Source organism: Sphaerodactylus townsendi, linkage group LG06 (assembly GCF_021028975.2).
Source record: "Sphaerodactylus townsendi isolate TG3544 linkage group LG06, MPM_Stown_v2.3, whole genome shotgun sequence".
Taxonomy (NCBI): Eukaryota; Metazoa; Chordata; class Lepidosauria; order Squamata; family Sphaerodactylidae; genus Sphaerodactylus; species Sphaerodactylus townsendi.
In genome coordinates, this window is record NC_059430.1 from 106,976,298 (window position 1) to 106,990,444 (window position 14,147).

Consider the following 14,147-nt stretch of genomic DNA (forward strand, 5'->3'; position numbering starts at 1 on the left):
AGGCCAGGGGACACCCCCCCCGGCCTGCGACTCCAGAGCTGTCGCTCCAGGCTGCGGGGGCATGTCCCCTGGTTTCTGCGACGAGCTGGAAGCTAGGAGACAAGGTAGGCATTCGGCGACGGCGCAGCCTGTGCGAAGGCTGTGCCGCCGCCTGCCGCTCTCCTGGGACCGTCCATGTGAATGGTCCCAGGGGAGTGCGTCAGCATTGTTTACGCCGATGCACCCCTGCACTGTTGTGGTGCGGAAAGGGCCCCAGAGTCAGGGTTTAGAGTCTATGACTGGCCCAATGTCACCCAGTAAACTTCCAAGGGACAGGCAGGGAATCAATGACCTCCAAAATGTCCTCTCATTAACTGCCTTGCTCAGGTCTTGCAATCCTTTATTTAGTCAACCCATCTCATGGTGGGTCTTCCTCTTTGCCTACCATCTTCCTACTTTCTTCATACAGTCTCTAGCATTATTGTCTTTTCCATTGACTAAAGTGCAGTAGCTTCAGTTAAGTCATTTTAGCTTCTAGCTGTGTATTTACCACATAAAGTGTTTCTTGGGCTGTACTTTTATCAGGCTGCAAAGGACCATGAGGTGTGTTTGGTGTTTCCCATGTCAGAATTATGTGTGCTGTATATTTAAAAATGTCTGAGAAAAGGCTAGGCTAAAAAACTTGCTGCTTGGGTTGGGATTTTATGTGTGCAGAGGGGTTAGAGGAATATTCAGACATTCATGAGAACAATGTAAAACTAATATAAGAGTGTAGTTAATCATTAACAGTTCATGAAGTCAACATAGCGTATTCTATCATTCTATCAGGGCTTAGATTGCATGACTGGCCCAGTGTCACCAAGTAAACTTCCATGGCACAAGTGGTTATTTGAACCTGGGTTTCCCAGGTCTTAATCTGACACCTTAACCTCTACACCAGCGGTTCTCAACCTGTGGGTTGCGACCCGTTTAGGGGTCGAATGATTCTTTCACAGAGGTTGCCTAATACTTTCTGAATCAGTGTTCTCCACCTGTAAAATGGATAAATGTTAGGGTTGGGGGTCACCACAACATGAATACGGTGACCAGACGTCCCGCTTTTGGCGGGACAGTCCCAACTTAAAACAATTTGTCCCGTATCCCGCGGGTTTTTTGAACTGTCCCAATTTTTGGAAGGCTGCCGCACTGCCTTCTGGGGCGCAAGGCAGTGCGGCAGCCTCCCGCGCACACGGCCGCAGGAGCGCACTGCCTTCTGGGGCACTCCCCAGTTTCCCACCCTGTCACAGGACAGGAAACCGGGAGCGCCCCAGAAGGCAGTGCGGCAGCCTCCCACGCACGCGGCCACAAAAGCACTGCCTTCTGGGGCGCTCCCGTTTCCCGCTCTGTGACAGGGCGGGCAACGGGAGCGCCCCAGAAGGCAGTGCACTCCTGCGGCTGTGCATGCATGCGCGTGCACGGCCGCCCACCCGCCCGCCCGTCCCAGTTTACAAAGGTGACAATCTGGTCACCTTAAACATGAGGAACTGTATTAAAGGGTCACGGCATTAGGAAGGTTGAGAACCACTGCTCTACACCATGTTGGCTATTCTAGAGGACATTTTATGAAGGGAATTGGGTTGTAGCTTTAACGCCTGCAAAAACTATATTAGCTTATTGTTTTTATTGCATGTTTTATACTTTTTTAATTATTATTTATTAATTTTTCTATACCGCCCAACCCTCAAAGGGGTTTTTATAATACTGCAATAATGCATTGTTTTATAATACTGCAATCTACCTTTAGCCTTGGTGAGGAAGGCAGACTGTAAACAAAGTAAATTAAGTAAGGGGCAAATACTGATTAAGGCCCCTTCCGCACATGCAGAATAAAGCACTTTCAATCCACTTTCACAATTGTTTGAAAGTGGATTTTGCTTATTTCGCACAGTAAAATCCAGCTGCAAAGTGCACTGAAAGTGCATTATTCTGCATGTGCGGAAGGGGCCTCAGTCTTTGGAGCAATGTGATGTCACTTCTGGATTAGCAGTTGCTTTGTGGATGGTAAAATGTAGACTTTGTAGGCCAGCTGATATCCAAGCATCTTGAAAAACTGCATCACTGTAGAAATTCTCATTGCTACAGTGACTGAAAGATGGGTTGCAGAGCAAAAGCATCCAGCCACTATGCTTGTGCAAAATGCCTACAGTGTGTTTTTGTGCATCTTCCAGCTTCTGGGGCAGGCCTTAAAAGAAATAGCGTGCACAAGCTGGACAGAACTGGTGGAGGAAGATCTGGCCAAGCAACATGTGGCAGCAACAGAGCTAGGGAGCCAAGGTGCAGAGAAAGCAGGGAAGTGAGGGGCAACTATCTCTGTGTTGGGTGCAGCTACATCACATCAGATCAGTGCAATAAAGAAGTATTTGTTGCTACAGTGTGGCCTGAAGTGTCTTTGTTGACTTTATGGGAGCCTCTCCTCCCTGAAGCCTCATCCTGGGCTCTCACCCTGCAAACCCCCCAACACAGCACCCACTTTTATACCCAGGACCCCAGCTGGATTTGCACTTTTACTTGTGACAAAACTACATTTTAGAACAGTTGGCCTGTTATTTGTTGCAGCTAGACAACCACAATGACTTGAGTGAATCCATCTCTGCTTTTCATGGAAGCAGAAAGGAAAGCCAGAGGGACTAACTGGATCTCTCCTTCCCATGCTTCAGTCCTTGAAGACCAAGCCATGAGACTTAAGGACGCCATCACAAGTAGACAGCTGCCCATCTCTTCTCAGGACCATGCCTGGGGCACGGTGAAGATCTCCCCACCAAATCCAACTGAAATGAATCAGATCTGTATTCAAACTCATTTGCCCCATCACCACAGCCATCTCGTGATTGCACAATAATCCACACACACCACTTGGAGATATCAGACAGTTCAAGTCACATTTAATTAGTCAATACAAAGAGAAGCTAGTTTTAGGTAGGAATAATAATTAACATTTACACTGGCCTCTCTTCTACTGAAGTAACAGAAAGGCATATTACCTTGTTAGAACTCTTAATAGGGTAACTCACCATGCAGGCCTTGTTCCATGAAGTAATTGGATCTCAGGACTGTCTCTTCTTGAAGAAGCAAGCATGGCACTTCCTTATAGTATTCACTGTCCTTTGTACAACAACACCAGAACCACTTGAGTGCTAGACTTGGCAAAGCAAGGCTTCTTTAAGCAAATGTATCAAGTGCTACTCCAACCAAACAAATCTGAGCCAATGTTGGAAAGAGATCCTGGAGACCCTGATTTGAATCTCTGTTCTTCTGGAAGAGTCACACTCATCCTCTGCCACCCATCTAGCCCCCCATCAAACGGGAGCATTAATGGTCTGCCTCACAGGATGCTGTGGCAGTTGAACAACACAACATTGTGTCTACTCGTGCCGATAAAAACCATTAACAATGCCACAACAATCTCGGAGCAACAGATTGTCTCAGATTACGCAATAGTCAGGGCAAATGCAGCCCAGAACAGTGAAGGCATAGGCCTGTGGTGGCGAACCTTTGGCACTCCAGATGTTATGGACTACAATTCCCATCATGGGCTACGTTTGTCGGCCCACTGCCTGCATTGCTGGCAGGGGCTGATAAAATTGTAGTCCAATCCTGTATCTGGAATGCCAAAGGTTCGCCACCACTGGCATAGGCAAAAAAATAATGTGGCACTGAGAACATATTCAAACAGGAGTGCGATTTTGCAACAAGTTTTGAAAAGTCTTGCCCACGGGAGGTAATTTTAAGTGCTCACAAAAATTAACGTGAACAACTCCGTGTAACTTTGGGCAGACCTACCTGTTGTGTGCTGAAGTTTGAAGGACTGGATAGAGCAGAGAAAAATACGCTTCCTTTGCCACAAGAGGGCACCCATATTACAGATGCTGTGCAAATGGCTTCCTAGAGTCCCTATTTCAACCTTTTAAGAGGAAAAAAGGGTGCATTTGCGTGCACCTGACTTGTAATAAAGAGGTGTGGTGGGCTGAATACTAACACTAAGTCAAAGGCAGAAACATGTAGAAATTTCCTGCACTTAATTGCGTGGGTGGTTGTAATAAAGGACAGATGGCAATTTGTTGGTTACTGTGATATTAAGGAAACACATCCTGGGATATATTTATTCTACATTTCTTAAGAATAGTTTGTTCTATGCACATAAACAGACACATGTGGCCCTCACAGAAGGCAAATTAATACGGAACAGAGCGATTCAATAGCAGGAGAATCCTCTGCAAGAAGAAGTGGCACATGATGGAGAGAGGAGGGTGAGGCAAAGAACTGGCCCATTTCCTTCAGTTGGATATCATTTCTACAAAAACGGCAGATTCCAAATTACCTTAGGTGGGCACAGAGGAATTGCTCTACAATATTCTTAGCAAAAAAACCCTGTTGCACAGCTTCAGTGGTGTACCTGGGCACATGCTATTGGGTCACCGGGGGGGGGGGCGCCGAGCCCCCACGCCTGGTCTCTCCTGTGACCTGAGCAGCTCCCAGGCGCTCCCCTTGTGCTGAGGCCCAGGCCCAACTGTGCAGCCAGGAAGACCCCTCCCACATGGGGGATCTTGCTGGCGCCATCAGGCCATGCTGACTATGGCCGGCGCCTGAGGCTGGGCCCAGCCACGCAGTCAGGAGGCCCCTCCCCTGCCAGGGGATTGTGCCGGCACCATCAGGCTGCGCTTGGCCAGGTGTTGCCCCCGGGCGGCATTTCCCCCTGGTACACCCCTGCACAGCTTCAACAATTCTTGTTGCATTGTCTTAGGAACATTAAATATTTTGGGCACAGGCCAGCAGAAATGAATTGTGAAACACACGTGCCCAATCAGAGGGGCTTTAGGGTTACTCAGAACTCATTCTGCGGTCTTGCAGTGAGAGGTAATCATGATTAACTTTTGATGAGTCACATTCATCACATTCCATAGGTTTTTGCTTTCTCTTTACTTTTAACCTGGATTGGTGATCTGTCATCGTTTTTGCTACGAGCCCTCTGATTTTCTGTGTGAATTCCAAAAGTCCACATAGGACATGTCATATGAAAAACAAACAAACAACAGAACGTGAAAGACACAAGAAGTTATACATTATGGAGTTGCTCTGATGGCCAGTGGTTCGGCATTTGTATTCACTAACATATCCTCACAACAGACTCAAATGTACAAAACACCTGTTCCTGGCTGGACCGAATGTGGGAAACATGAAGGCGGAAAGGCTTCCCTTAAATGAAAGCAGACCTCAGGACATATAAGAGTAAGCATTATGCAGATTTTTTTAAAAAAAAATGCACCTAAGCAAACACCAGGTGTATAACTTACTAAAACACTCTATCCCCCCCATTTCCAGTCTCAACATTTTATATTATCAAATACAAGACTGAGTTCCATCCCCTTTCCTTGGGTCCAAAAAGAAAAAAGGAAAGAGAAAAAAAAGAATCATCTTGAATGAATAAACATCTTCTCCATCAGGAGGCAGCAGTATGCCTGGGGACACGATAATGCTCAGCCTTGTTCCGGGCCTTCTTCTCTTGTGGGTTAGCATACTTCCACTTGGATGGAGACATCTTCAGCCGTCTCCTCTTCTTATCTGTACACCACACTTTTTCACAATACTCCTCTACTCTCTGGAAGTTGCCGTAACCTATGAGCTGCAAAAATTCCTTGTACCATGGCCTAGAGGCCTGGGAGATGCTGCTCTGCACGGGGCAGGGCATCTTTTGGGAAACATTCTCCTCATAGTCTTTGTTGAACAAGTCATCTACACGGTCTTCTTCCACAACTTCAAGTGTGATCTTTCTTACTGTATGGACAATGCTGTGTTCCACTGTCTGGCAAAAGTATATCCCCGCATCTGTCTTGTGCAGTCTTAAGAACAAGAGGCCTAGGTCCACCTTGAATAGCCGATCATCAATCTTCACCTGAGAAAATGTATAAAATTGTGTAAGGATAAAAAAGATTCTGTCTATAGTTCATATATACATATACACACATATGTGCATATATACGTATACACAAACATATATGTATATGTGTGTGTGTTTATAGATGTATAAGTGTGTGTATGTATATATGCATGTACACACACGCACACGTGTGTGTGCGTTTCACATGAATTAGAATTTAATTCCTTATCAGCCCTACCACTTTTCTGTTCCTTTCCCTGCTTGGATGAAATAGGGGACAAAAAGAAAACCTTAGATCAGAAGAGGCCATCTCTTTGGGAGTATGATCTCTTCCCACTGTGGCTTTTGGAGATTGACATAGCATGTTTTTCACCAGAACTCTCTTAATATCAGATTCCCCATTCAGACAATAATTCCCTTGATTGGTTCAAGGCTGTTATTGTAGACATGTCAGGAACATAGGAAGAGAGTTCTGGCTAAAAACACACCAAATTCTCGATAATATGAGTAAGAGTTCCCCACCCCCATATGAGAAGCAGACAGTTCACATTGTCAAGCCTGGAGTCTCTACCCAGCCACAGAACTCCAAGGCCACAGCTAGAAGTGATAACACAGCACCTGCAAAAGCAAAAGCAAATCCCCCCCCCAATGGCCCCATCATGACATCACCCCAATGATGTATTATGTACAGTACCAAACTTGCAATCCCTCTCTGGGAGGCAATTGATGAAAAGTTTGTTTGGTCATATGCCATTCCTTTTCTTGTGAAATATGTAAGAGGGTTGGAGATTCGGACAGTCCAAATCTGGATTTTGACTGAATCTGCATTGATTCGGATGGATTCGGATGAGCAGGGTCTGAATCTGAGATGTCCGAATCCCATCTGATCCATGGGATTCGGATCACCAGCCGAATTGTGTTTTAATTTTTGGGGTGTTTTTTCACATTTTGGCCTGCAGGGGGCGCATTTCTAAACATATCAGCACCAAAATTTCAGGGTACCATCAGGAGACTGTCCTGATGATACCTCCCGAGATTGGTACAGTTTGGTTCCGGAGGGCCAAAGTTATGAACCCCCATAAGGGGTGCTCTTATCCCCCATTCTTTCCAATGGGAGCTAAGGAGATGGGGGCTACCCTTTTGAGAGTCCATAACTTTGGCCCCCCTGAACCAAAATTCACCAAACCTGGGGGGTATCATGAAGACAGTCTCCTGATGATACACTGAAATTTTGGTACCAATACATCTAAAAATGCACCCCTGCAGGCCGAAACACAAAAAACACCAAAAAAAATAAAAACGCATCCAAGAATCTCGGATGCTGCTGTAATTTCGGTGGATCCAAGCCTGGCAGGCTCAGATCTCGGGAGATCCGACCCCACACACCTGAACTGGGCCAGAACCCGACCTGCGGCCAAATTTTTTTCCAATCTACCAACCCTAATGTACAATAGAAAGTCTTGAAATGTTGCTTCTTATGATTTAATGTTGTTATGATGGTTGCCATATGAGCATGATGATCATTGTAACATAAGATGAAACAACAGGAAAGAAATTTTGGCCCTTTCCGCACAAGCCCCTGAACATTTTTTTGCAAACGTTTCCAAAATGTCTTCAAAAGATGTCGTCTTCAAAATCTCCTGTTTCATCCCCTTGAAAACACTTCCTGGTCACCATTGTGTGATAATTCCTTTTAAAAAACTTCTTCTTAGATCCAGTGCTATGAGGCTTCAAAATCTCATGCTGTGATTCTCTAGGGATCATGACTACGTAGCTATGTAGACACGACTCCCCCATTTTAAAAAAATGACATACATTCAGCATGAGACAGCCAGCATGAACTAGGAAAAGGGCATCAACGAGGAAGTCTGGGGACTCCAGAGTGGCGTGGGAAATGTTTTAAAGAAATCTGCCCAGATCACTTCCACAAAATAATTGCTTCTGGAAAACTGTTTTCAAAAATCGGGACCAGTATGCAAATAAAATATGTTGAGGGAGAAATAAAATGTTTTGGGCTAAAAAACATATGGAACTCCTTGGAGGAAACATTTCCTGCCTCAAAATGTTTTATTTTGTTTGTGTGGAAAGGGCTTTTGTCTCCAATGCAAACTTTTCTCCTCAACTGAGTGAGGACGTACCTCTTCTCTTCTAGCTTCATGTGATCTCTGCACAAACCAGATCACCTTGGCTTGCAAGCTCCTGGGAGTGCATTCCAGGAGAGTGCTGTTGTGTTGAATGCCGTACACTACTCGCTCTTCAGTCCGATCCAGAGTTTCTCCTACAAAGCAGAAAACACACAACACCTGAGCTCAGCAATTCTTGCAGAGCTGTTGTTGAATTTCTGGGAACACATTTGGAGTCCACTTTTCAAACCAAAACTAAAACATAGTTATCCCAGTGATTAATGGAAGCATTTAGAATTCACCTAAAAGCATGAAGTAATTTTTGTTGCCGTGGGCATGGATCCCACAACTCTGTTTTGCTAGTAGAAATGCTTTTCTTCAGCTGTAGAGAAGTGCTTCCGTTAGCAGGACAGATCCATGGTTCCAACCTTATCTAGAAAATCTGTGCTGAAATGAACATTCTTTCTTTCTACTTTGTTTGGCACCATATTTGCGACTGCAATATTAACATGGCCCTTGAACCATACAATGCTGGATTGTCATTTGCTGGAGATAGCATTTGTTCATCCTTCTGCTAGCAGCTTTTGGAACAGAGGTGTAAGAGGACTGTAAAGAATTATAAACTCTTTCCTTATAAAAATTATCTGTCAGTCACATTCCAAGTCAAAGATCCTTGGGGCAGTTTAGAGTCTGACCTGGCTTTGCTGTGCATGCTATCTGTCAACAGGTCTTCACATACATTCTACATTCTACTGACATTGATCAGCATCAAGCTCTTCAGACAACAGCATGGAATTTCCTTACATCACAGGACAAATATGCCAGATATTTGTGTTATGAAATATTTCCCTTCTAAATTCTAATCTGATTGGCACAAAACTCCTGTTTTTTCTGGCAAGGTATCTAGCAAAGTAAAAACAAAATGCTGACTCTTCTGTGTTAGATTTATCAGACATCTATCTAACAGTGCACTCCTAGGCAGAATTATACCCTTCTAAATCCCCAGAAGAGAGGTGAAACCTTGTTTAGGAGTGCATTGTAATGTTGCAATTGGAACAGTTGGTGGTAACAAAGACAATAATTCACTTATGTGATTCTTGGTATTGGTAATGATTCACAGAAGTTGTGAATGCATTAAGGCCTTTAGCATTTCTTTGACATATTTCTTTTGACAGTATGCAGGCATACAGAATAGCTTCCACTCAACAGATCAGTCCCTATTTAGAAGAATAAAACACATTCTTACAGTGGCCAGATTAACCTGACAGAATCTTTGCCTAACTTTGGCTCCAGATGCTAGATCCTGAACTCCTGAAGTTGCTGGTTGCTGATTCTTAGAGCCTCGCCTTCTTTCAGCTCTGCCTTTTGTTCTAAGCCCAGGATGAGACTGAAACCAGGAGGGCAGCTGGCAGGAAGATTCAGGAACAGACTGACACAGAAGGTGCCAGATTGAGAAAACTGTCAGGAGGCTACGCATACAGAGCATCAGAGTCATGCAGGTAACAATGCCAGAGTCTGGCTGCTGCTCCTGATCTGGGAGCATTTATATCTGCATTGGGTTATGAGGATACAAAAGGACCAATGAATGTGGAGGAAATGCACATGTGTGCCTGTGCATGGTGCTACAAGAGTTCCTGAGAAAATGCTATTCTTTTTACTTTCTCTTCTCTGAAGCCTTGAGGACTCCTCTGAAGGGTGAAGTTCCCAAGCTAGAGCCCCCACATTTAAGACACTGGTTTCTTTTCTTTCTTTCTTTTTTTACAAACTAAGCACTCTTTCTTGGTATGCTGCACAGTTTTCATTACTAAAATATGCCTAAACAGTGGCCTAGCTCAATTTTTCAGATTTATTATTATTTAAAATATTGTGTCTTAGGGTGGCTAAAAAGCCAATATCCCTCTAATCACTCCGCACCAGTGAGTGGAACTTCCAAATCACTGAGTGGAACTGAGCTGCCTGGGAGAGCTCCCCCTGCTGGTTGGCCTGTTACCTGCGTGACACCTGTGGCCATGCACCCGTGCGGTTTACAGGGAGCATTGCTAACAGCACAAGAACAAGTTGCAAGGATACAAAACAGTATTAGTACAGTGTGTACATTAAAAGCACACACCTCAGTCTTCTGGGGGAAAAATCCCTTCTCCCAAATGCCCTGAGACAGAATTGTCTTTTTAAATGCAGAAAAAAGTTGGAGTCCAGAAGCACCTTAAAGACCAACAACATTCTCCAGCTTTCATGGGTTTATTTCATTCATCACATACTATTTTTTTACATATGTTGTTGGTCTTCAAGGTGCAAGTGGGCTTGAACTTTGATCTACTACTGCAGGCTACCCATCCCAAACTCCCTAAATGTAGCCACTCTCAGCATATACTCTCAGAATATACTCTCAGCACCCACACTGATAAGCCATTCCAAAGGACTGGGGCTACCACAGAGGAAGCCTGTGACTGTATGAGTTGCCCTAAGGGACAAGTGCACAAGCAGAAAGCTGTCTGCAGATCACAGTTGGCATATGGGAGAATATCCAGAAATATGGCATTTAGAATACACTAGACAGGAAGAAATACACGATTAATGTTGTGAGATTTCATCAAGGGGGGTAAGGGGGGGGGGTTCTCGGGTTCAAACCCCTGATGATACCAGCCAAGTTTGGTGCAGTTTGGTGCAGGAGGTTTAAAGTTATGGACCCCCAAAGGGGGTGCCCCATCCCCCATTGTTTCCAATGGGAGCTAATAGTAGATGAGGCTACCCTTTTGAGGGTCCATATCTTTGGACCCCCTGAACCAAACTTCACTAAATCTAGGTGATATCATCAGGAGAGGTTCCTGCTGATAGCACCCGGTTTGGTGAAGGTTGGGTCAGGGGGTCCAAAGTTATGGACTACCAAAAGGGGTGCCCCATCCCCCATTGTTTCCAATGGGAGCTAAATAGAAGATGGGGGCTACACCTTTGAAGGTCCATAACTTTGGACCCCCTGAACCAAACTTCACCAAACCTGGGGGGTATCATCAGGAGAGTCTCCTAAAATACCCTGAAAGTTTGGTGATGCAAGCTTAACAATTGACCCCAGCCAGCAGGCACCCCCCAAATTTCCCCAGATTCTTCTTTTGAATCCAACCCCTTCGGCATGGAGTTCTCCAGATTAAACCTTGAAAGTGATGCTGTTTCAGGTTGGGGGATAATCCACCCCAAAACAGCATCACTTTCAATGTTGTTTTAACTGGGGACTCCAGATTCTCCCTTTAAGGTGGATTTAAAAGGAGAATCTGAGCTCCTTAATTTAAACACCATTGAAAGTGATGCTGTTTGGGGGTGGATTCCAGCATGACAGCAGCCACCCATGTAGGGAAGGGGGGCACAAACCTCAGGTTTTGCACTGGGCTCCATTTTCCCTAGCTACCCCTCTGCCTGGAGGGGAGGGAAAAGGGACTGCCAGCTACCAGCTGGGAGCCCAGCCGGTGGGGGGGCGGGGCGGGGTGGTCAGGGGAGTCTGCCATCTCTGGCCTCGGAGAGCTGCTTTTATAAGCACTGAGGCCAGGGGTGGGGCTTGGGGAGATGTGACCATGCCCCCAGGGGTAGGTGGGGGTGTGGCCTTGCCCCCGAACCCCCCTCCATAAAAAATCTACACCTACATCACTGGATTTCATGAAACTGGTTGTGGATTCTTCTGATGAAAGCCACTACCATCAAACTCTATGTACTCACTAAAGCATGACAATTACCGATATATTGCTGGCCAATGCACTGCTGAGCTGCATTTCCATGTCGTACATCTTGTCTGCGGAAACGTCTAGAAAAGAGGGAAAAAATGAGAAGAGATTCTCAAGCTTGCTATTAGCTAACTTTAGAAGCCTTACCCAGTTTGTGAAGGGAATCAGTTTAATCAAATAGTTTCTCTGCTACAACTGGTGTCTGGATGGAATATGACAAGAACTCCTTAGCAGTGCTTGATGAAATTCTATGCTTGGTATCCAAGGCAGCATTGAAGGGCATCTGACCTCTATTTTTATTCAAGGAAGGCTCCTTTACAGTTTAGCTCATCCATGTTGTGAATTTGTGGAGGAATCGGCATGTAGGCATTGAGAAATGACGCATGTGGAACATGACTGGCCTACAATGTGCAGATAAATAAATGCTGGGTTGATTTCTCCCTCTACCAATGTTCCTTGTGCAGTCATTTGCTTATTACTCTGCCTTCATTTTGTGTTTTTCTGAACACATTTTCTCTTTACAAACATTTTAGTTTAACAGGCAGCAGCTCAGCCAAAGATTGGGGGGGGGGGAGAAATTACCCATAGCTAAAGTAAACACTTTGAAACAAAGCAGTCCTTAAGTTTCCTACCTGAAACTAAAAAAAAATCATGTTTATGGCAACCAAAATAGGGTTAAGCCCACACCTCAGGTGTTAGTGTTGGGACTTGTTGTTGAGACTGCACTGAACCATACCATACTGGTATGGTTACCAATAGAAGGTGACATTTTGTCAATCAGAAGCACATTCCAGAATCAGCAAATTCATAGGAGATAGTGATGAAAGGACTATTCTACTACGTGTAAGGGAATGAACGTCTGAAAATAGAAAGCCATAGAGACAGGCTGCCCGAGAGGCAGCTTCCCTGGAGCCGAGCCTCAGAGCCTGGGGGGAAAGGAAAGGGTAAGTGAGTGAGGGGGCTGGCCGGCTGGCTGGCCAGGCAGATGGGTGGCAGCAGCGGTGCGGCGGTGGCAGGTGGTGGTCAGGAGCCGGCTGGGCACCCCCACAGGCGTGTGCCCAGCATCATGGGTGGCCCCATGTCTCCATAGGCGGTACGCCACTGCATATTAGTCTGAAAGCAGAAGAAAATTCAGATGTGCTAGACTTTCACCTTCAGATCTGAAGTGCCAGAGCTGAAGGTTTGGCCATCGACTGGCAGTCTTGTTTCTGCCCACTAGCTCAGACATTCACAATCGCTGCAAGCCCCCTGCAGCATGGCAGTCTGTGTTTTCACCCGCCATAGACAGAGAAGAAGCAGAAGCTAAGTTGTGGTCACGAAAAGGAGATCACAGAGCCAACTAGGAATGACAAGATCTCTTGTGCTTGATTTGCTGAGAGGTCTGTCAGGTTGAAGGTAGGTTGGGGTCATGCCCTGATACCTTTTTTTAAACCTTATAGTTGCTCCCTATATATGAAAGATATTTGGTCGAGATTTTCTTTTTTCAGCATTCAGATTACCGCCGAATTTTGATGCCTACATTACTTCAAGTGAAGCAATGCATATCATCAAAAAACCATTTCACCCTTTCAAACATGTATTATTCATTCTGTTTTGTCATTAGACTTACAAATGGGAAACAGCTCAGCAAGTATGGCCTCAGCAGTACCATCTCAGGCTGGAATAGACACCTTTTGTAGGGAACTAATTTGTTGTGTGATCTTGAATGCCAGGTGTGTCTCACCTCTTCGCCTGTGTCCCTGTGGGGTAGTATCTGGAACAAGTAATCCCATCCCAAGCACAGTAAGGATCTCTTGCCAGGCAGCAATCAGCACAGGCTGTCCCATACATGTCACATTGATGGAACTTCAGCTGGGCCACGGCCGACTCAGAACCAACGTAAATTTGTTGCTGAAAGGAAAGGACAGGACCAACATTGTACTTCAGCATGCTCAAAGAATCAGGCACTATATTGTGCACTGCCATCCAGAAGAATGGTTGCCAACTGTGGGAAATTACTGGATATATGATTTGGGAAATTACTGGATATATGGGGTTGGGGCTTGTAGGTGGGGAGGGCTCTCAACAGGATATAATGCTATACAGTCCAATCATCAAAGAAGCCATTTTCTTCAGGAGAACTGATCTCTGCAGTCTAGAGATTGTTTGTAGTTTCAGAAGATCTCCAGGTTCTACCTGGAAGCTACCATACTGAAAGTGGTAGGTAGGTTGCTCAAAGATTAGAAATCCAAGCAAGCACCTGTATGTCGTGCCAGTATCTCTAAGATTCAATAAACACTTAAACAATTAGAAATAAGCTTTTATATTGTGTTAAACTTAACAGCATAAACAATATGTACACAGGCTTATTTTTGTGTGATAATTTACACAAAGATTCCTAAACCAAATACTCCCTCTACAGTGGGCTCACAACAACAAATT

The 14,147-nt window shown here is 45.1% G+C and overlaps 1 protein-coding gene across 1 annotated transcript in view; it reads right to left on the reverse strand.

Annotated features, from left to right (window-relative positions):
* Positions 1-2,871: 2,871 nt before the first annotated feature.
* LOC125434950 (semaphorin-3E-like) overlaps positions 2,872-14,147 on the reverse strand; it is a 32,501-nt gene continuing 21,225 nt past the window's right edge. Inside the window, exons 8-12 of the mRNA XM_048500834.1 lie at positions 13,450-13,616; positions 11,739-11,806; positions 8,032-8,171; positions 3,642-5,908; positions 2,872-3,508 (exon numbers count right to left, since the gene is read on the reverse strand). Coding sequence (XP_048356791.1) covers positions 5,456-5,908; positions 8,032-8,171; positions 11,739-11,806; positions 13,450-13,616 — 828 coding nt within the window. The 3' untranslated portion in view covers positions 2,872-3,508; positions 3,642-5,455. The remainder of the gene's footprint in view (positions 3,509-3,641; positions 5,909-8,031; positions 8,172-11,738; positions 11,807-13,449; positions 13,617-14,147) is intronic.